General features: G+C 42.3%; 1 protein-coding gene across 2 annotated transcripts; it reads right to left on the bottom strand.

The window, feature by feature from the left end:
- Positions 1-1,141: 1,141 nt before the first annotated feature.
- Positions 1,142-20,468, bottom strand: LOC308585508 (phospholipid scramblase family member 5-like). Of its 2 annotated transcripts, XM_081191194.1 has the most exons (10): positions 20,435-20,468; positions 19,840-20,079; positions 13,674-13,705; positions 10,697-10,848; positions 7,117-7,159; positions 6,532-6,752; positions 5,348-5,509; positions 4,091-4,252; positions 1,363-1,445; positions 1,142-1,274 (listed from the first exon to the last, which is right to left on the bottom strand). In XM_081191194.1, exons 2-9 carry the CDS (start codon positions 20,040-20,042, stop codon positions 1,407-1,409), a joined length of 1,014 nt encoding a protein of 337 aa, XP_081047320.1. In that variant the 5' UTR covers positions 20,043-20,079; positions 20,435-20,468; the 3' UTR covers positions 1,142-1,274; positions 1,363-1,406. The 2 variants fall into 2 exon arrangements, with proteins under 2 accessions (XP_081047320.1, XP_081047321.1); XM_081191195.1 differs by lacking the exon at positions 20,435-20,468 and having other exon boundaries at positions 13,674-13,740; positions 19,840-19,912.
- Positions 20,469-21,748: the final 1,280 nt, after the last annotated feature.

Genomic DNA, 21,748 nt, shown 5'->3' with positions numbered 1-21,748 from the left:
TAGAATTTGGTCACTTGTTATCACTATATATCTCTGGTCTTCAAACTCCCTTTCTGAGGAGGTTCATGCCCAGGAATCTAGCCTGCATTTTCCACAATGGAAGGAATTTACCCAGCCAGATGGGTGGGGTATAAATAATAAATTATTATTATCATCAGTGCTTTTTCTGGGGGGGATGCAGGGGTACGCATACCCCTAAACATTTAGTGAATCTAATGTGAGAAGAAACTAAAAAAATTAAAATTTCTTTTTTAGCACAGTGAATCGTCAGTTCTGTTGCTACCCCCAATTTCGACCTCATTTCCTGTGATGGTGTTTCCTGAGTCTCACATGGAAGAGAGCGTTTAATGAGAGTACGGCTAAAAAAAAAGCACTGATGATTATTGTTATATTATTATCACTCAGCTTTTCTGCAGTCTCCTTATTCTCCTTTAGCAAAACTTTAATGCCTTTGCCATAGTCACTGGAAGAAAATCTGTAAAGCCCAGCTAGCCATTAACCATAGCTAACCTCTTTCATAATGAGGGAAGAGCTGCCCCCCTAATTTCAGAGGGCCTAATCCAGTCATAAATATCACGTGCAGGTAGCCCATGGATGCAAGTGGAAGCTTATTTCAGACTCCCAGCTTTAAAATCAATCACGGCCATATGCATTTCAAAGGATTTGGCTTGGTATGTTCTGATACATCACCTGTTGCAGGAAACAGACAATTGCCATCAGTGAGCCCATAAATTTTAACTATGTTGTTTAAGTACCTCTTAAATCTGAACAATTAACACCATCACCCACAAGCGTCCCTTCAGACATCTCTCTTTAGCTTTCCCAGTGGATGATGTCTCTGTTAGTTACTGTTAATTGAACTCTAAATCTGAAAGCTTCTTGGGATATAATAATATACCTTGTTCTTTTGCTTTTTCCTTTTCAGCTAATAGCTGGGGCCAGCGTTTCCCAAACTTCAAAGGGCTCTGTAAGTAAAGACTTTTCATCAGTGGCACTGCAAGTCTTAGTTCTAATCTTTCATGCTTTCTGACGCAAAGACATCAAACGAGTCCAAAGAGAACTGCAATACTCCAAAGCAATCTTTCTCTCTCTGTAAACAGTATATTTAGCAATCATCTACACGATAAAAATGAGAAAATAATTATTTACGTAACGTATAGTTTAATAAACATTGGTCATTGCCTCCCCCACTTTTTTTCTTCTTACAAAAAATCCCCCAAAACAAAACATAGGATTGTACAGTTCAAAAGTAATATCCAGAGCTCAAGGGACTGCTGGAAGAAAATGAAAAAGAATTAGAAAGTGTCTTATGTATAAGTCTTCAAAGCAAAGGCGACCAATTTATGTTTCGTTCTTACTTACTGAACTGTAGTTTGCATATTTTATTGTTCCTATCATCTTCCTTGTTACAATCCATCCAAGGAGTTCTCAAAGAACATTAAGTCCTACAAATAAATAAACTGTGAATGACGAGGAAGATACAAAAAGGCAACAATTAATATCAAAAGGCTGACTTGTAGGGTTTCATTAAAGCCTTTTTAAAGCAGTTCTTCTGAGGAAAGACAGTTTTGCATCAGAAGAAATCAGACGGCTTTAAAGTATGGAGATAATTTTATTTCTTGCCTTGTCGGACTAAAGGGTTAGGCTAACAACTGAATCATTAGGCACCTTTACAATTTTTATAACATGCTAGTTAGTTTATACCTTTAAAGCACTGAATGGCTTGGTACCATCTGCACTCATATGGTCCTCCCTGTACCTTAAGATCTAGTTCAGGGGGCTTGTTTCAGGAGTGGTCAGTGAAAGCAATTGAACAAACCACTGAGCCTCTTGGGCTTGCCGATCAGAAGGTCAGCAGTTTGAATTGCCATGACAGGGTGAGCTCCCGTTGCTCTGTCCCAGTTCCTGCCAACCTAGCAGTTCAAAAGCACACCAGTGCAAGTAGATAAATAGGTACCACTGTGGCGGGAAGGTAAACGGCATTTCCGTGCGCTCTGGCTTCTGTCACGGTGTTCTCACCAGAAGCGGTTTAGTCATGCTAGCAACATGACCCGGAAAGCTGTCTGTGGACAAATGCCAGCTCCGTCGGCCTGAAGCGAGATGAGCACCACAACCCCATAGTCGCCTTTGCCTGGACAGTTAAGTCCAAGGGTCCTTTACCTTTTTTTAAAGCAATGTTTTAAAAGCATGTGTTTTATCTAAGGCTTTTAATGTTGCATGGAGTATACATGAGGGTAGTTAGCTAGCCTATATCTACATTTTATGTAACTTGCTCAGAGATTTATTTATTAAGCAGTCTATAAATTTTGTCAGATAAATAAATTGGGTGAACCTCAACAACATTTCAGTTGAATTTTCCCTCTCCTCCCCACACACATGCCCCCAAATCTGTTCTAGAGGGTTGGAGGAATTATCCCAAAACAGAATTAAGGGCTGTGTCGGGGGAAAAGAGGGGGAGATTGTTTCTGTTGAGCAAGGGAAAATTTTCACACTGATGCAACTATCTGTTTATCCCTATGTTGAATTCAACATCCATTTTATGCTGGTTTTGAGATTAATGCGTGGTTTATATTGCTGTGCTTTTGCTTATCATTGGATGTGCTTATACCCTTCCTCCCAAATTGGAGCAGAGGATGTCCACAAAGGGGAAGCCTTCCTGTACATACAAGAAGACTCCCCTTTGCAGATGTCTGGGTCAATACATGGAAATGGAAGTCAGGGTAGCATGGTGTGGAACATGGAGGCATGGCTAACTAGCATGGTCCCACTGCCAGCTCAAGCACTGATTGGGTACTTGTGAGTTCATGTATGAAGGGTTCACATTTAGGGCAAACCTGTACAAACATGCATGTGAGAACTAACTCCAGTGGACTAAGTTCTCATCAGAAGTGGCCTAATATATGGTCTGGAGCCACTATGCTAGCTTCTAAGCAGGTGGGCTGTGGTTGTTTATCAGAAGGAAGAGCAAAGGCAATGGGGAGGTTAAAGGTAAAGGGACCCCTGACCATTAAGTCCAGTTGTGGACGACTCTGGGGTTGCGGCGCTTATCTTGCTTTACTGGCCAAGGGAGCCGACGTACAGCTTTCGGGTCATGTGGCAAGCATGACTAAGCCACTTCTGGTGAACCAGAGCAGTGCACAGAAACACCGTTTACCTTCCCGCCGGAGCGGTACCTATTTATCTACTTACACTTTCGAACGTGCTTTCGAACTGCTAGGTTGGCAGGAGCAGGGACCGAGCAACGGGAGCTCACCCCGTCGCGGGGATTCGAACCGCCAACCTTCTGATCAGCAAGCCCTAGGCTCTGTGGTTTAACCCACAGCGCCACCCGTGTTGGTGAAGGGCAAATGATGCTCTGCCTCCCTCAGCAAGCTGCTTCTGCCTCATACGATTTTTTAGATCAAAGGATACTATGACTACCCAACGCTATCCAGAATGATGTAAAATCTGAATTTAAGATAATGAAAATCCTTGGCAAATTATACAACATACTAAGAGCAGGTGAGTGTTGCCTTAGGCTTTCAGTAGGTTCCAGATGTGTGGTGGTGCCACTTATGGGAACTACCCAGAGAGCATTGACTCATGACAAGGCCTTTTTGGTGTTGGCTCCCCATTTATGAAATGCCCTCCTTGGTGTCTCCATTACTAGCATTCAGGGGGGATTTAAGAGCATTCCTGTTCAACCAGACTTTGATAGCTAACAGATACTGTTTCCAGCAACTTTGAAATGATTAGCTAGGAAGATACTTGACTGGTTTTAGATGTATTTAATGCATTTAGTATCTAAATAAATGTGTTGCATTTTGCTGCTCTGGGCTCCTTTGGAAGGAGCGGTGGGCTATAGGATTAAAATAATTGTTTTTCAATGCAGTTGTGTACCATACACAGAACTGCCTGTGGGGGTAGAGAATATGATGAATCATAAACAAATGTGGCATGGTGCATAGTGTGTTGGGTTCAGGTGCAGGAAACCCAGATTCAAGTATCCGTTCAGCCCAGTCTCCCAGGACTGCTTCTAAAATGTAGGCATTTAAGGAAAGAAGGATTGGACTGAGGAAAGAGAGGACTTTGCCTTTGCTGGTATACTTACTAGGAGGAAACAAGCACCAATCATTACAGCCTTGATTTTTACGTCAAGGTCTACAGGAACCTGAATACCAAAGTTGGCTGTATTGGTAAAGATGTTATTGACAAATCCAGACCAATACTTGGAAATCTTGCCAATAGTTGACATTCCGTTTAGAGATTTTACCTGCAGGAAAGGAAAAGAACATATGAGAACTGAAAGGAATGCATGGAGAACATTCCTCAAATATTTGGAAGTGTGGGTGAGTGGGATTAAGTGGTGGTTAACTATGGCATTGGAGCTATTTAAGAGAGCAAATGAATTTCAGAAATGAGAAGCTGCGTATAACTGAACATCAGAAAAGGAGAGTTCAGTTAAATATCTAGTGTTTAATCACCAGCTGGCTTAAATTCAATATAGGTATTTTATCTCCAATGAAACCTTATCAAGTAATACAAACCACATTTTAATCTGGGCTGAAACTGACATAGCCATTTAATACAATAAATACATTGATTCTAGTTCGAGAGAGAGAGAGAGAGAGAGAGACAGGAAGAAAAACTTCCTTCTATCTGCTTTCTTCAAATCAATGCACAAAATTCTTTTTTATTGACAGAGCTGATGGCACTGATCATGTAATGCATTTGTGGTGTGAATACCATGGAACCCTTATGCAGTTGTCACCCCAACCACCCCCCATACATCCCCTCCTGCAAGAGCCGCTTATGGAAGCAGTAGAAAACAAGGCATATAAGGGAGTGAAGCACAAGCCAATAATTTAAGTGACATTCAGAGGCTGCAAACTGCAGTCAGCTTAGTTTAAATATTTTGAAAATGTGAACATTAAAAAAAGCAAACCTCATAGATAGCTTTATAGCAGATTTTAAACGTGTTTTTGTTCTGCTTGGCACTTGATTGATAGCTTTCATGATGTTAATTGCTGCTGCTTTAGTTCTTAATTTACTGGTCTTATTTTTAATGCTTTTTTGAAATATGTCTCTTACAGCACGTTCGGAGTTCAGTGGGGCTTCCTCCCAGGCACAGGACTGAAGTCTTACTGACTTTTGTGAACTGCTTTTATAGTCCTAAAAGGTGGACTAGAAAATCATTAAATAAATAAATTACATTATTTTGACGTGGACATTTTCCACCTCCCTCTGAAAATGCAGCACACAAGACAAATAAATTGGTTTAGTGAGGGCTGTCATTTTCATTCATTCCACCTCTCTCCGTATTTTGCAAACTGAAAACACACACAAATCACAATGTTATCAAAAGTACCTCAAAGTCAACATCTCCAAAACAACCGCATGTTGCACAAGGGCCAATTATCTTCAACACATCTTCATTGCTTTCATTCCTGATAGTGAACTTGGGCAGGAGAGGGTCCCATTTCTGCACCACATAGCCAACTGTAGTCCCAGGAGGAGACTGAACTTCTAACTATTGGACAGTGAAAATAAGAAGTCAATCTAACCAGTGGCTTTCGAAGATACAGTGGTGCCTCGCAAGACGAAAAGAATCTGTTCTGTGATTCTCTTCGTCTAGCGGTTTTTTCGTCTTGCGAAGCAAGCCCATTGACGGATTAGCAGATTAGCGCTATTAGCGGCTTGTCATCTTATCGGATCAGCTGATAAGCGGCTTAGCGGCTTAGAAAAAGGGGGGGGGAGAGAAAAAAACCTGCAGGAACTCGCAAGACATTGTCGTCTTGCGAAGCAAGCCCATAGGAGATTCGTTTTGCGAAGCACCTCCAAAACGGAAAACTCTTTCGTCTAGCGAGTTTTCTGTCTTGCGAGGCATTCGTCTTGCGGGGCACCACTGTAATTGCTGAAGGTTTTAAGAAAATGACATTTGATGGGTTAGTGCAGGGGCAACCAATATGGTGCCCTATAGATGTTGTTGGACTACAACTCCCATAAGCCTCTGCCAGCATGGCCAATACTCAGGGATTGTGGGAGCTTAGTCCAGCAATATCTGGCTATCCCAGGGATGGCTACCCCTGGGTTAGCTCTCCCAGCCCCCTGTTCTGGTCCCAATGCAAATCACCCCTCCCCATGCCCATAATTAAAGGAAGGAAATATTGGTGTGCTTCCTAGCTATGCAATTGAAGCTATGCCTAGTTTGGACCTGAATTCTGTCACCAACACCAAAGGAACCCGGAAACTGCAAGTCAAGCTGCCCCTTCTCAGTCTGAAAGACCATGGAGGAAGAAAAAAGCACACCCAGTAAAAGCACAATCTCATGCACCCATTCTCTGTGCACGATCCCCCTTCTGCAGGATTCCTTTAAAGAAGGGCAAATGCAATATAAAGGGAATAAATGGGGTGCTTATTCTGAAGCACATTCCGTCTTTCAGATGAATGCACACTCAGGAGAAGTTCTAAACTGTCGCCATCAGAATGCGCATACAGATGTAAAGGAAACGTGCAAACTGATAAAAAGGGTTGCTACTAGGATTAACTGACCTTTTGCAGGTAACATGGAAAGCAGCAGCTATTACACCTTAAAGGTCTGTTGACTGTGATCACCTCTTGACCTGTGTTGTCTGTAATCCTTATGGTAAAAGACCTCAGCGGCGAGCAGAAGTTACGATCAAAGCAACCATTTTCTTCCACTGCAAAGTAAACTCTTTGTCCCAGGTGGTTTTTAATCTCATACTTGCTGCAGGTTTCAGTCCCAAGTATAACTAAATAAAGCCAAACAGGTAGAAATGCATTTAGCCTAAAAAATAGATATTTTTGATGACCGTTTTGATTCAGCAGTGTTACATTTGAATTTGATCCAAGGCTAATTCCTTTCGGATTAGATTTTTATTTTTATTTTTTAAAACAACAACAACAGAAAATACGTTTTATAAGGTGTGTTGTTTTGAGAGAGAATGTCTTCAGAAATATTGTTACATGCGGTTTTTATAGAGGTAGAAATAGACATTGCATCTTGGTGCAAAAATGAGGGACCAGGTGGAGGGGTCAACGTAAGCAAAAGTGAGATGGGTTAGAAGTAAATGGATCTGGCATCTCTAACAATGGCTGAGCTGGAATGTGCAGTACCTTGGAGAAGCTCCACTTGCTGGTGAATAATGATCTGGTCCAACTGTTCAGAAATGAAAATAAATAAGAAAACGTGAGAATTGTGGAGCATTGAAAATATCTGGAGATTTTCATACTCAACAGCATCAAACACTAACAAATAACAGTGTGTTGCATAAAATACTAGATGCAGTACAGTATAGTATTTATTTGTATCTGGCATTTATACAGCCCCCAATTAAACCACAGTATGTCCTCTGGGCTGTTAATACCTTTATGTATTTAATTTAAAAAACCCAACAAAATTTAAAGACAAGCAAAACTTAAACAGTCACAATGGAAACAAATGAGTATAACCAGTACATACATCAGCAGTGTAAAACCATAATAAACTCTACATATGGCTGCAGTGTTGCTTAACTCAATCTCATTCATGTTGGGTTTCTGCTTTTAAATTTGGGCTGAAAGTGCTTGTAGGGTAATATTACAGTTTGCTCAAGCAGGGGTGGAGAATAGAGGTGTGTGTGTGTGTGTGTGTGTGTGTGTGTGTGTGTGTGTAAACTGGCCTACTGCATAAAAGTTTTTTTTAAAAAAAAACCAACCAAAATGATCAAGGAAATGGAATAACTCCTCTACCAGGAAAGGATGGTCAATTGGGATATTCTTAGTTTAGATGAAAGGAGAGTAAGAGGGGACATGATAGAAGTTTATAAAATAATACACGGCATGGAGAATGCACCACAGCTAAGGAGCACAGAGAAGCTGCAACAGGAGCGAACTGACCTAGAGTAGTGCCCCTGAGGCCAATCCTAAAGTCCAGGCAAGTTCACATGGAAGCAGGGCATCCTATGCCTCTCATGGAGATAGTGGGTGGAGTTTTTCTCCTTCCCTCATAACACTACAACTTGTGGGCATCCCATGAAGCTGAATGTTGGAAGATTCCGGACAGATAAAACAAAGCACTTCTTCATGTGCTGTGGAATTTGCTCCTCAAAAGAGGCAGTGATGGCCACCAACCTGAATGGCTTTTTAAAAGGATTATATAACTTCAGGAAGGACAAGGCTATTGTCCATGACGCCTATGTTCTGCCTCCTCTGCCAGAGGCAGTTTACCCCTGGATGCCACCTTCTGGAAATAGCAGGTGGGCAGAGTGCTCTTCCACTTATGCATATTTCTCTAGTCCCCTGGGAAAAAATGAGAAGTCCCAGGATCTTAGCCGCTGTCTTGGGTGCCCCGATCTCATGCTCTCTTGCGCGACACTCTCACCCTTTAAAAAGTGCTTTGTTGGAACCACGATCTTGTGCAGTGCCCAAAACACAAATGGGCATTTGTGGATGCTGTGCAAGTTCTTGCCCCCAAAAAGCAGTTTTTCGGGGCAGGAGCGAGGCGCATGTCTACATGACTCGCCCCGGAGCACATCCCAGAAGACGCAAGTCCTGGTTTCAGATTGAAAAAAGTTAGACCGTATGCTTTTGTCCTGCTTGCGGGCTTTCCACAGGAATCTGGCTGGTCATTGCGAGAGTAGGGTGTTGGATTAGATGGGCTACTGGGATGATCCAGCAAGCTGTTCCTTTAAAAAGTGCTTTGAAAATTTACATTCCTTGTCTAATTAAAATATACTTTTGCCTCTCGCCCTGCCCACCATTGGCACTTGACTCCAGTAATGTTGCCCAGAAAGGAATGTGGTCTTCAGGCTGAAGCATGTTCCCCACTCCTGCCTTAAGACCTGAAGTTCTTCCTCAATGCAGTCTGAGAAGCAGGGAACTGAATTCTATCCCATTCTAACCACATATGGGACATATGAGCATTGAAAAAAACACCACCACACAAATAAGGAATTTGATGTACAGTGGTACCTCGGGTTACATACGCTTCTGGTTACAGTCACTTCAGGTTACAGACAAATAGTACCTTGGGTTAAGAACTTTGCTTCAGGATGAGAACAGAAATCGCGCGGTGGCAGCGGGAGGCCCCATTAGCTAAAGTGGTGCTTCAGGTTAAGAGCAGTTTCAGGTTAAGAACTGACCTCCGGAACAAATTAAGTTCTTAACCCGAGGTCCCACTGTATGTCCACATCAGAACCACATCAGAATCAAACACATGGTTGCAAAGAATAGCAATTCCTTTTCCAGTAATGCCCTTGGCACAAGCACTTTTGACAAGATGCAAGTTTGTGCCTTTTGTTGTCTCTAGGTTCACCCCCTGTTTCATGCTACAGAAAAGGCAGGAGAAAAATTGGGGCAACCTCCAATTGCAATTCTAAAAATTTGCTCTCTGAAGCAGCTCTTGCCCTTGTTGTCGAACAGGCTTTCTATTAACAATTTTCATGGAGTATTTGGAAGTGTTTGATCACATATGATATTTCCAGGCAAGAAGCCTCAGATCTAAGTACAGTGATGGTGTGACAGGAGTTCTAAGGCTCCGTAATTTAGATTTGATTTCACCAGAGTTAGGGTCCAGCTAGAAATCAAAAGTTTTGCTTTTCAGAAAACCTCAAAGCTGACTTCTTTCATTCTACAAATCTGAGCCTGCAGCAGAATATCAGATGGAATAAGTGGGTCCTTTGCAAGACTAGCTAGACAACAGCAAACTACCTAAGAAAGATGGTTCCCTAAACGTTTGCTCAACATCAAGCAAAAAGACACAAATGTAGGTAGTGATGTTGGTTCATTAGGGGAGGGGCGAATCCCCAAATCTACAGGATAGTAATATCTTTATTAGATCAACGAAGAGCTTTCAGTTTATTCAGAGTTCTTCATCAGACTAGCTGTTCAGCAAAATTGGGGAGAAAAAATGGCACAATCTATACCTCAAAAGTCTGCAGGTGGATTGCAGAAGGCTTGCAGACAAGCTTCAAGAGCAATCCAGGTCTTGGGGTGTTTGTGAGGTGGGGAGAGGGAGAGGGAATCTGTGCCCCTCCAGACATTGATGGATAATTCCCATCAGTTCTTATTTCCCATCATACCTGACCACTGGCTGTGCTGGCTTCAGCAGATGGGAATCTGGAGAGCCACAGTTCCTCTGTCCCTGGTTTGGCAACTCTAGAAAAAGTCGTATTTCAGAAAAGAAATAAAACAAAAATTTTGCATGCATCTGAGCGACCTACCTATGACACTTCATCATACCAAGAAATGAGAGCGAGTGTTTAGTTACCTACTGTAGAGGAAAGGTCAAGCAGAGGATGGAATTGTCCAATAGCAAAAACACCACTCCATCCCCAGTGGAGGAAGCAACACCGGCCAACACAGTGTTCATGCTGTGTTGATGTGTGGCATCCCTGAGGCACTTGCAAAGGTAATTCATAACTACCCCAAAGGGGGGAAAATGCACCATCTGGAATTGCTATGCTTCTGAGGAGAGAAAAAAAATGTTTTGAGCAGATCTGTAGTGAAATGTGGAGTAAATTCAAGGGAAGACAGATCATCTCAGGGAATCCCAAAGTGAAAATTATTATAATCTGTTGCTGCATTTTACGGAAGCACAAAAAGATAAAGGCACAACAGATCATTTTGGAAAGGTGGAAGTAAATCTAAAAGAAGGCCCTTCAAACACATCTAATATATAATTTTACAGTTACAGTAGTTGGAAGTGGAACAGGACCTGGCTGAGGTATTCCAGACCAGGAGGCAAACCGGCAGGAGGCTGGGCTTGTTTCCAGACAGCGGTAGTTTCTGAAGTCTTTGTTTGAGCTGGAGGCTCTGGAGAACCGGGAAGAGGATCTTGCATTGGTTTCTGAATTTGGCCTGAAATAGCTGCATGAAAACGTTATAACAGTTTTTAATGAAAATAGGTCCTAGTTTGGTTAACAACAACAACCTGATTGAGACACTCCACGTACATCATGTGAGACTCACAGATCACACACCCTCTGTGACATCTTCAATGCCCTTCTGTTCAATTCACCTCACACCACATTGTAGCTTTGTTGCAGAAAAGTCTGAAGCAGGGAGCATGGTCAATCGTGCAGACTGGTCCATTAGGGCGAAAGGGGCACTGCTCCGCAAACCTCAGCCAACCCCCAACTGCCTGCCTTCTTACTTACATCCACTCCAGGATGTACAGCAGTCAACCTCCTTCTCCTTAGTCTCACTGTTGACCACATTGAACTTAGCAAGGAAGAGGATGGAGACAAAACCAAAAATTATTTGACTCTGCCTGTCATTGGCTCTTGCTCCATCTGCCTTTGGCCTTTCTGCCTTCTGCCATACAGGCAAAGAATCCTGGGAATCCCAGTGTTCCCTGGGAAAAGGCATTGCATACTGCCCACCGCCTCAGCTGCCCTACAGCTGAGGGGGAGGCTGTGGAGAGGCTCCATGCAGCATGCCCTGCCTTGGCTTGGCCTTTTCCCATGGGCGGTTTGTTCCACCCCCAGCTGCAGGGCGCGTGCGCTGCCCCGGACACCCAAGCAGCTAGCTACGCCACTGCCTTTGGCTCGAGGGTTGGATAACTCCATACCTTCTAACATTTCTCCCATGAAAATAGGGATGTCCTGAGGAAAAGCGGGACATTCCGGGGTCATATCAGAAACCAGGACAGCTTCTCTAAATCTGGGATTGCCCATGGAAAATAGGGACACTGGGTGGGTCTGGCGTTTACTGTTAAACCACTATGAGGATTGTAGCTCTTGGAGGAAATAGGGGTTTCCTAACAACTCTGGGAACATGCTACAGTTCCCAGAATTCTTTGGGGGGAGTCATTAAAGTGGTATGATACTGTTTTAATTGTATAGTGCAGATGGTGCTGAATACAACCTGCATACCCTGCAAAGGGCCTTTATCTTTGCCAGTCCTGCTTCATTCTATTTTCACGGTTTGACCAACTCTCTTCTATCTCCTTTCATGTCAGAGGAAGCTTCATCTCTGCCTTCTCTGATCATGCTCAGCTCGTTTTTTAGAGAAGGAAGGTAGCCCATCTGAAGAAACCTTGTGTGACAATGATGTGTCTTTTACAATTTGGACATAAACCACCAAGTTACAGTTTTTGGCTGTTGTGGGTTTAGAAGAGGCCCCTTTGCGTTATTTTCCATTGTGAGCATGCCTGTTTCATCGTGTAATTGTATTTTGATCTTAATTTATCATTGCAGCCACAGCTTTCCTTCAAAAGCTCAAGACCCCAGGAAGAAGGAGGAATCCCTTTGAATTTCTATCTGGCTTTTGAAAAATGCATAACCGGGGCATAAATATTTCATATGCTCTCCTGCATCATTTTACCTCACAGAATCCTGTCGTTGGCCAAACTTGTGTTTCCTGAAATGCCGTGAAGTTTTATTGGCCAAGTACAGGTGTCATTTTTAAAGAAGGGGCTGGTGGGGGAAAGTGAAGTCTGCCCTGTCACTCAGACTTAAGCTAGAGAAAATCAAGCAGCAGGTGCACTAAATATTCATGGAAATCTAAGGCAATTTGAGGAGTGGTATACATTATTTTGTGCATCTGCAAAGGTGGTACATGAAGGGATCCCTATTCCAGTAGTTTTCCACACACTTATCTATGCTGTAGATAAAGCATATAAATTGCAATATTTTAAACCACTGGCTGCTGATTAGATGTAGATTTATGCTTTATGTTCCTTTTCTTTTGGGATACTTTGCTCCAAATGATTTTGCTAACTCCATTAAACACCATTCTACTCCTTAGCATTTAAACAGAACATTACATTTTGCACAGTGTTTTCCTGTTGTCTTCACAATAACAGTGCATTCCCCCCTCCCATTTTACAGATGGGACAACTGACCTTTTTTACTGCATCAGAAAGTACCTACATCCACACACCCCAAGATTACAATCTACTTAATGGCATATGCCAAGAAGTGCCATAAAAATTACACAGAAATTAAAACTATCCATATTAAAATAGCATTTCATGTATAATTTTTTGGCGTGTGATCTTGTTAGTACTTCCAGAGAACCCTCTTGCCAAATTTTTTAACACCTGTGCTATTTGAAGAGACGGGCTGGTAGATGTGAGAGAAGAATTTGACTTCATTTTTAAGTATAACATTTCATTTTTATTCTTTTTAAAGGGAAACGGTTTGAAAGGATTTCCAGTTGCTGGCAATTTTCACCTTTAATGAGGAGTTAGCTGTCTCAAACTAAAGGGAAGACAGGGCACAAACTAGCCCCTTCAGTCTGATTGCACTCAATTGTCCTTCAGACGCTTGTTAGTGGGGATTTTGTCAACCATGTTCCAAATGATCAGTACTTGCTGACGCAATAATTCTCCGGTGAAGTGTGCTTGAAGGATGTGAAACTTTGAATGGAAGCATGACCTTTCTATGTTTCCTATTGTTTAATAAATAGCATGTATGCAAAAGCAGACAGGTGCAGGTGTAAGGATACAACTAACATTGCACATCTGTGAAGAAATGCAAGCTGAAGTTTATATATTATAGCTGACATTCGATTTTATTCCGCCTCAGTTGCAGCATAGTCAGAGCAGAAATTACCACTCCTTGGAGTTGTCACTTTCCCATTTAATCAGATGGCTGATTGCTATATACCATTAGGGGTGGATTTCTTTTTTATTTCTCCCCCCTTTTTTTTAGTAAACATCCCTTTATGGGTTATATATAATCACTTACCTTGAGAGGCCATGAAGCTGCCTGATTCACTTCTTCAAAGGAAGCCAGGTTAAAAGAAAAGGCTTTTCTTGTTGCAGCAAGGGAGGGGGGAAAGCACAGCATGCACAAACTTCAGAAGGTGTCTGTCTACTTCATGTCAGGTTACAAAAGAACGGCAAAGAAGCACATTGCCTTTCTCGTATTTCTGATCACTGCATTTTATGGGTATGGACAACAGGGGGAGACGATGCTTGCAATCAAGACACACACACACACACACACAGGAGCAAGAAAAATAAACAGAGCACATAAGGAAATTAAATTGGCCGATTCTGTGCTTTTATTCGCCTGGAATTCAAACCAACCTTTGATTCCGTGTGTTGTTTGTTTTTAGCTCTCAGTAGTCTAGCTCCAGAAGGAGCACCAGCAAAAGAAGCATGGTTGGTGACTTGATGTCTACCCAAAGCTAAACACAATGTTTTCAATAGTACAGAAGCATGTGGCACATATGTGCAAGATGGGAGGTTTCATCCTCCTGTCATCCTTTACGGAATGAAATTGTTTTCCAAGGTAAAATGCCCTGCACACTGGAATTCAAGAAACTGCTATGGAAATGGCATTTAAGTATGGAGATCTGGCTTCACAATAGAGACCAAATCAAAAAGCTAATGGTAGCTCTAAAAGCATTGGGAGAGAGTAACCTTGAGTTGTGCCAGCTCGTATTTCTAACTCAAGTAACCAAGTTGCCATGGAGATTGTATCGTATCTGTGTGTGAATCACACAGGCATGATTCACAACTGTTAAGTGACCACAAAAAGGGCAACACAGGAAAAGGCTGTCATGTAATACCTGGCAGACTGAAAGCCACAGTAATTATCATTCATAGTTATCTATCCTCATATCTCTTTGTACCTTTAGTTCCCTCTCAAGGTCATTATATCTAAACTGAAGTCCCATTGCAGATGATATGGCAAGCTCATATTGCTCTCCCCTCTTCCTGTTTATTCATAAAATAGTATGGAATTCATCTTTTTCCCAGTCCAGTGCGTAATTTATTTAACCTACTGAACTCATTGGCACAAGATGCCTGCTAGCTTAGGATAACAGGGTGGCACATTCCTTTTTTTATTATTATTCACCATTCTAAGAAAGAAACAAATAAACAAAATCAGTGCAGTTTTGAAATGTTCATGCTACCATCATGATTCAAAATGGCACCCAGTTGTGTCACAATATAGATTAAAACTTGCTCCTTGATCTCAGGACGTACTGTGCAAAAATATGGAACGGAACACTGTGACAGAAACCAGAGTGCACAGAAATGCCATTTACCTTCCCACCGGAGTGGTACCTATTTATTTACTTGCACTGGCATGCTTTCGAACTGCTAGGTTGGCAGGAGCTGGGACAGAGCAATGGGAGCTCACCCCGTCATGGGGATTCAAGGACTCTGTTGCTGACCCACGTCAACCCATTCAAAGATGTTTCAATATCATTTAACTGAAGCCTTAGTAACAGAAGATTAGCTAGAAACTTTCAGCCTTTCTGTTGGATTGCAACCTCCATCACCCTTGACCATTGGCTATGCTGGCTGAGACAGAGCTGTACAATCATAGAGCAGACTCCCTTGGTAAGTGGTGAACTGACTTTCATTTGAGGCTTTTATCAGATGGCCATCTGTCAGTGATTATTTAGTTGTGATTCCTACATTGCAAGGGGCTGGACTAGATTACCCTTGGGGTCCCTTTCAACTCTACAATTCTATGATTTATTGGAGTAAGAGAGCTAGAATGTATACTGCAGATTAGGAAGGATATCAGCATATCTCAGATGGTATCATTGTAGTTATGCAGCTGAGTTAAGGAAGTTGTATAAAGCAAGAGTTCTTTTTTTAAAATGGAAGTTCTTTATGAAGAAAATTCTCAAATGAGGAAAATGCCCCAGAACTTCACTTGAAGTGTCAATATGATTTGTTATCATTCGTGGCTAATGTTCATTTGATTGTTTGGAAACTTGGTTTCTTTTTTTCCAGCAAAAAAATAATGTAAAAATGAAAGCCAGCATGGAAATGAGTAATAAGAATTTAGCTTTTGCATATTTTTGCATTATTTCAGTAAGCAAAATTTGAAGCACTGGATGCTCATTCTTTCCTACAAAATGTGCTTATTTTCTTCCTTAATGCTCACATTACCACCATACTAGGCTTGATCTTAAAAGGGACAGGGGTGGCGCTGTGGGTTCAACCACCAAGCCTAGGGCTTGCCGATCAGAAGGTCGGCAGTTCGAATCTCCGGGATGGGGTGAGCTCCCGTTGCTCGGTCCCTGCTCCTGCCAACCTAGCAGTTTGAAAGCATGTCAAAGTGCAAGTAGATAAATAGGTACTACTCCAGCGGGAAGGTAAGTGGAGTTTCCATGCACTGCACTGGTTCACCAGAAGCGGCTTAGTCATGCTGGCCACATGACCCGGAAGCTGTACGCCGGCTCCCTCAGCCAAGAAAGCACGATGAGCGCCGCAACCCCAGAGTTGTCTGCGACTGGACCTAATGGTCAGGGGTCCCTTTACCTTTAGGCTTGATCCTGAAAAAGCAACAGAAGATGTGGAATAGTTCTCTGATGTAAAAACCATGACGCCCACAAGCCAAGCAATATCCAAGTGGCAGATTTCTATGCATTTGTGACTGATCACTAGGTTCTACCTCTGTGCTCATGGTTGTATTAATAGGAAAGGATTCCAGGTCCCATAATGGGACTCTGTTAATGATAAAGCATGCTGTTTTTCATGTGAGCAAGAGCACAGGAAGTACAATGGGAAGAACGTCTGCTTTGCATGTAGCTACAACATTATGGGAGGGATGTTTTAGCTACCCCACCCTTTGCCCTTGGAAGCCTTATAAGAAGCTACTGCAGGCGAGAGACTGTGAGCAACATTGTTGGAGGGGTGTTTCTAGGATTAAGGTGAAACTGTGAAGCTCCCTTGTAATTTTTGTCATTGGATGATGCATGTTAAACTTACAGTATTGAAATGTGGGCTTTATGCTATTATATTTTGGTTTTGCTGTTATTATGAAATTGTATAATGTTTGTTTGAAATGCATCTTTGTTTCCTTGTTATAAGCCCACTTTGCAAATGTTTCTTTTTCTTTCTTTTTTTTGGTGGGAAAGTGACATACAGTGGTACCTCGGGTTACATATGCTTCAGGTTATGGACTGCACTAACCCAGAAATATTACCTCAGGTTAAGAACTTTGCTTCAGGATGAGAACAGAAATCGTGCTCTGGCGGCGCAGCAGCAGCAGCAGGCCCCATTAGCTAAAGTGGTGCTTCAGGTTAAGAACAGTTTCAGGTTAAGAACAGACCTCCAGAATGAATTAAGTTCTTAACCCGAGGTACCACTGTACAAATAAAATGAATGAATGAATGAAGTGACCATTGCTCAGTTGGCGAGCATGCAGAAGGTCCCATATTTAACCCCTGGAATCTTCAGGTAGAGCCAGAGATTGTAGGTTCAGCTTTGTGGGTTTAAGACCCACATTGGGCAAAAGATTCCTGCATTCCCTTCCAACTGTGATTCAGGTAGCAGGTGATGGGAAAGATCTCTGACTGAAGTCCCAGAGAGCTGCTGTCAGTCAGACAAGGGCTGGGTCAACAAATTATCTGACTATTTACAAGGCAGTTTTCTGGGTATGTTCCCACATAGTTCTGCACAGGATACACAATTCATTTATGGAATTCACTCGGGGAGAAAGGTGATTATGGCTATGAGATTAATATCCTTTCTAAACACAAAAGTAGCCGGCATCACAGAGGACAGATCAGACAAGGGCTATCTGGCATGGTAGTTAAATGGAATGGCTGTGTTCAAAGAAAGACATGTTTGGAACAAGAAAAGGCTATTGCCATCATGCCTTGCTTGTGGACTTTCCAGAGCAATCAGGATTGGTAGCATTGGAGACAAAATATTTGGCTAAATAGGACTTTGGTGAATCAGATAGGCCTTTGGATTGACCAGACTGGAAATCCTTGGCTGCCCTGTGTAAGAACCTTTTCCTTTTCCTCAGGTCTTTCTCATGGTCATCAAAGAATGCCACATCTCTTTTTATCTCCTGCTGGTTTTCCCCCATGCTCCTTATAAACAGTAGAAACAGCATGAGATTAATACATAGCACATAGTCCTCCATACTGGAACAATGTGCACAGGATGTTTATCTGCTAAAGCAAATTCTGTTCTTACAGTAAGGGCAGTTTGGTCAATTTGTACTTGCACACACAAAATAATATAACTAATTTCTATACACTTTGTTACCCTAGTAGTTAATTGCATTGATTTTGATGAATGACAAGCCAAACATTGCTGGTGTGTGTGTGTTGCAGTTTGTTTTTTATTATTATTATTATTATTATTATTATTATTATTATTATTATTATTATTATTATTATTATATCCTTTGATAATTATTAACAATAATAAACAGGGGGAAATACTTTAAATCATAATATTCTGCAAGAAAATATGACTTGGTATAAAATTACAATATTTCTTCTATTTAAAAAGCCCCCCTCAAAACCTACTTGAATTTTCTTTTGTGGAAGATAATTATTTTTATTGACAATGATGTCAGTTTCCCCAGAATTTACTTTTATAGTCATGCTAAATATTATCATATTTAGTAAGCTAGAACTAGTGGCCAATGACTTGCCATTGTTCATGAAACTGATTACAGACGGATCCGTTATTTTGTTATTTGATTAATTTAAATGGTCTGGACCATTCAAATAACAGTGTCCCTCTGAAATCTGTGGAATATAACAGAACCGTGCACTTAGTTATTTTGTAAATCATGAAGATGATATGCTGGGGAAAATACCTAAGGCAAAAACAATCCAAGAAGCTCTGTGTGATGACAATAGTGATGCAGCTTTCAAGGGCAACAGCTACCTCTAGAGAGAGGGCAGGTCAAAAATGACACAAACTTCACAGATGGGAACAATGCCTCAGATCTTAGTGAACTGATGGGAGGAGTTTGTTCCTTGGTGCCTGGGATGCAGGGCTTCTGGATGAACCTCTCTGCCACAGGCATGAATGTTGGCAAGAGGAAATGCTGTTGGCCTGGACCATGGATGGGGAACCTCTGGCCCACAGGCTAAACTTGCCCTGCTAGGCCTCCCAATTTGGCCCATGAGGCCATTTTGGGGAAGCCACACCACCCATCCTCTTAATGGAAGTTTTTTTTAGCTCACCATTTCTGTTTTGTAAGAATCATAGGGCCAGATTCAGCTAACACATGGGGTTAGTGCAAGGATTCTTGCTAGTGCTGTGGTGCTTTGTCTCCTCATGTGCCCCCTGCACCCCCACAGTTCTGCTCTGGAGGGCTGGGAGAACTCCAGAATGGCATGCATAAGGAGGAGAAGGGAGGTTGTTCCATCTGGCAAGCAGAAACACTTGCATTGGTGGGACAACTGTATTAGTCTGACATTTCATTCCACCCATAGTTTGCTGTCATGTCCAAACTTGGCAAACTGGGGTTTGTTCAGACCAGTTAACAAAGCTTTGCTGTCAGTTCACAATTTGCCTTGCCAATGCCAAAGGAAAAACTGAAAACTGAGAGGAGTATCTGTTTAGAAAATGTATAGTCTTATGCTTGGGAGAGGACCTCCCCAGTTCTTCCTTCCCCCTAACAACTCTGCTTTCGAGTGCCATCAATTCCTAAGTCATATCAGCAAGAAATGCTCCAATCCCCAGCTTCCATTCATATCGATCTGCAGGCCTAGCAACCAACACCCCACTTAGCCTGCTTCACAAGGCCTGATCATGAATGTTTTGGGCATACAGACATGAACATCAGTGAGACCAACCACTATCTGGAAACACAACTCTTTGGCTTTCCAGGACACGGGGAAGAAGGAATGCATCCACTAATATTTGAGTCAAGCAAATAAAGATATAAGATCAGCTCAAGAGGCATCACCTACCTATATGCCACATTATAGTCATCTCATTTTAAAGGCTTCTCTGCTGCTGAAAATGCAGAGTACGAACTGAATCTAAGAATCAACATGCAAGTTGGAAGCTTCTTTCTTTTATTCCTAGAGATCTTAAACAACCTCCCCTCCCTCTGCATCTAATCCCCGTCTTTCTGTCAAAAACATCAATGTACCAAAAACGTGACATTTGCTTTTGTGACTCACCTTGAATTTTGGTTTGTCTGATGTGTCTTGCTACAGCTGGTACCCATACAGTAACTCCACTGATGTGAGCCTGTTTGCAGAGATACTGCAGTTAGCCCAGTAATAGCTAAAGATGCGGCACCGCTATGCTGACTCTCCTTCAGCTGCATTTCAACTACACAAGTCACACACACTGCTTGTGCAGCAAGTCCTGGGTAGTTCATCACAGGGAGAAAAAGTCTGCCTTGCTCTTCTTCGGCACTGAAATCAGGAGTTTTTGCAAAACATAAAGCAGAAAATCTTTAAAATAACAATTAACAGTTTATTGCAAATTTTCTCAGTAGCTAATTCACTATTTATGTTAGCAATTAACTGAAATGAAGAACTAGGTCATGATGATAATTTAACCATAGATTTCAAATGGCAAGGCAGGGAAAAGAGAGAGCGAGAGCAAATGTTTAAATCCTATATCCTATAGTAATGAGTTTTCGATAAGGGAAACTTTTTGCAAGCTTTGTTTTCCATCTTCTGTAATGGCCTGGGAGGGTTGCAAACTGAAAATGGCTTTGTCAGAGCTTCTAGAGTTTCCAGGGCAATTTATCAATTGTCCATTTACTTTTATTCCACACAGAATACCCAGCAAATCAGACCTGGCGCCAGGGGTTGGAATGATCAGGAATGGAATGGTCAATGACTCAAGCCCTGAGTGAGGTCACAAACCTAGGTCACCTGAGCTTGTCAGCAATACTTTCCCTGGAGGCTGGGCAGCTGTGAACACAAGAAGGCCAAAGACCCATTTTCTCCAGAATCCTGTTCTTACAGTGGCAAACCAGATGCCTATGGGATGCCTGCAAACAGGATCTGAGTGCAACAACACTCTCCTCACTTGTTATTCTCAGCAACTTGTATTCAGAGGGATGCCACCTCTGATGCTGAAGGAAGGACATAGTCATCGTGGCTAGTAACCATTGATAGACTTTTCCTCCATGTGGTCGTGTGGTTGATACACACTCTTTTACTTTCCTTTGGGGCCCTAAACTAGTGTCACTCCGGAGCGACTCCATAGGCATTGTGGGAGTATTAAAATGGTGGGTGACACGGGTAGCACTGGTTGTCTAGACGAGTCTATTTTGCTGCTGCTGTGCATGCCTGAGGATAGTAAGGTAAGGGGAAGAAGGGGGGCACTCTGATGGGGTCCCTGCCAAACCAGGTGCCCACCTTGCGTCCAATTCTTGCAGAAGTGAAAAGGGCCTTTCTGTCAGCATCACCCCTGAGCCAGTGCCACCAACTGGACTCATCCACTTTAGCCCCGACTGGGCTAGGCGAGCTGGGTAGCACTTCCAGAGACCACCTTCTGCACAGGAACAGGTCAAAGTGCTGTGGACTCACAGCTTAGAGTTGTGAGCACCGGATTCACTTCCACAAGAAGACAGTCGTCGCACATCAGAGTATAGCAGAGCATAAACGACTCGGAGAGCAGCTCTGTAGAATATCTTCTTTATTCTATCTACAGCTATAATACAAACTATATACAGAGCTAAATGAGGTCTAAATGAAAATGCTGAACTGCACTGAGTGTCTGCAGCTGCTCTTAGCAGCAACCTTATCTACAGAGATCACACACAGTCTCTCTCTAACATTCAGTCTCTCTCTCTCTCTTTGATGTGAGGCTGGAGCGGAATAAGTAGAGAGCAGAAACCGCCCCCTCCTCTCTGGAAAATCAGCAGAGAACATCAGCAGATTCTTGGAATGGGAGGGGTGAAATCTCCTCACTTTCCCCCTTCATCCAGTTAAACACCAGCACTATTCTACCAGCACAGCAGATTAGCACTGACCACAAGAAAGCCCTCTGTTGTGTTGTAGCAACTTCTCCTTTATATTCAGAATCCACTAAGTTGCCAACTGAGGAGAAACTAAGAGGAGGAAGTGA

Source organism: Podarcis bocagei, assembly GCF_964188305.1.
Source record: "Podarcis bocagei genome assembly, chromosome: 4".
NCBI lineage: Eukaryota > Metazoa > Chordata > Lepidosauria > Squamata > Lacertidae > Podarcis > Podarcis bocagei.
The sequence above is the reverse complement of the archived record's forward strand: the minus strand, read 5'-3'. Positions and strand labels throughout refer to the sequence as shown.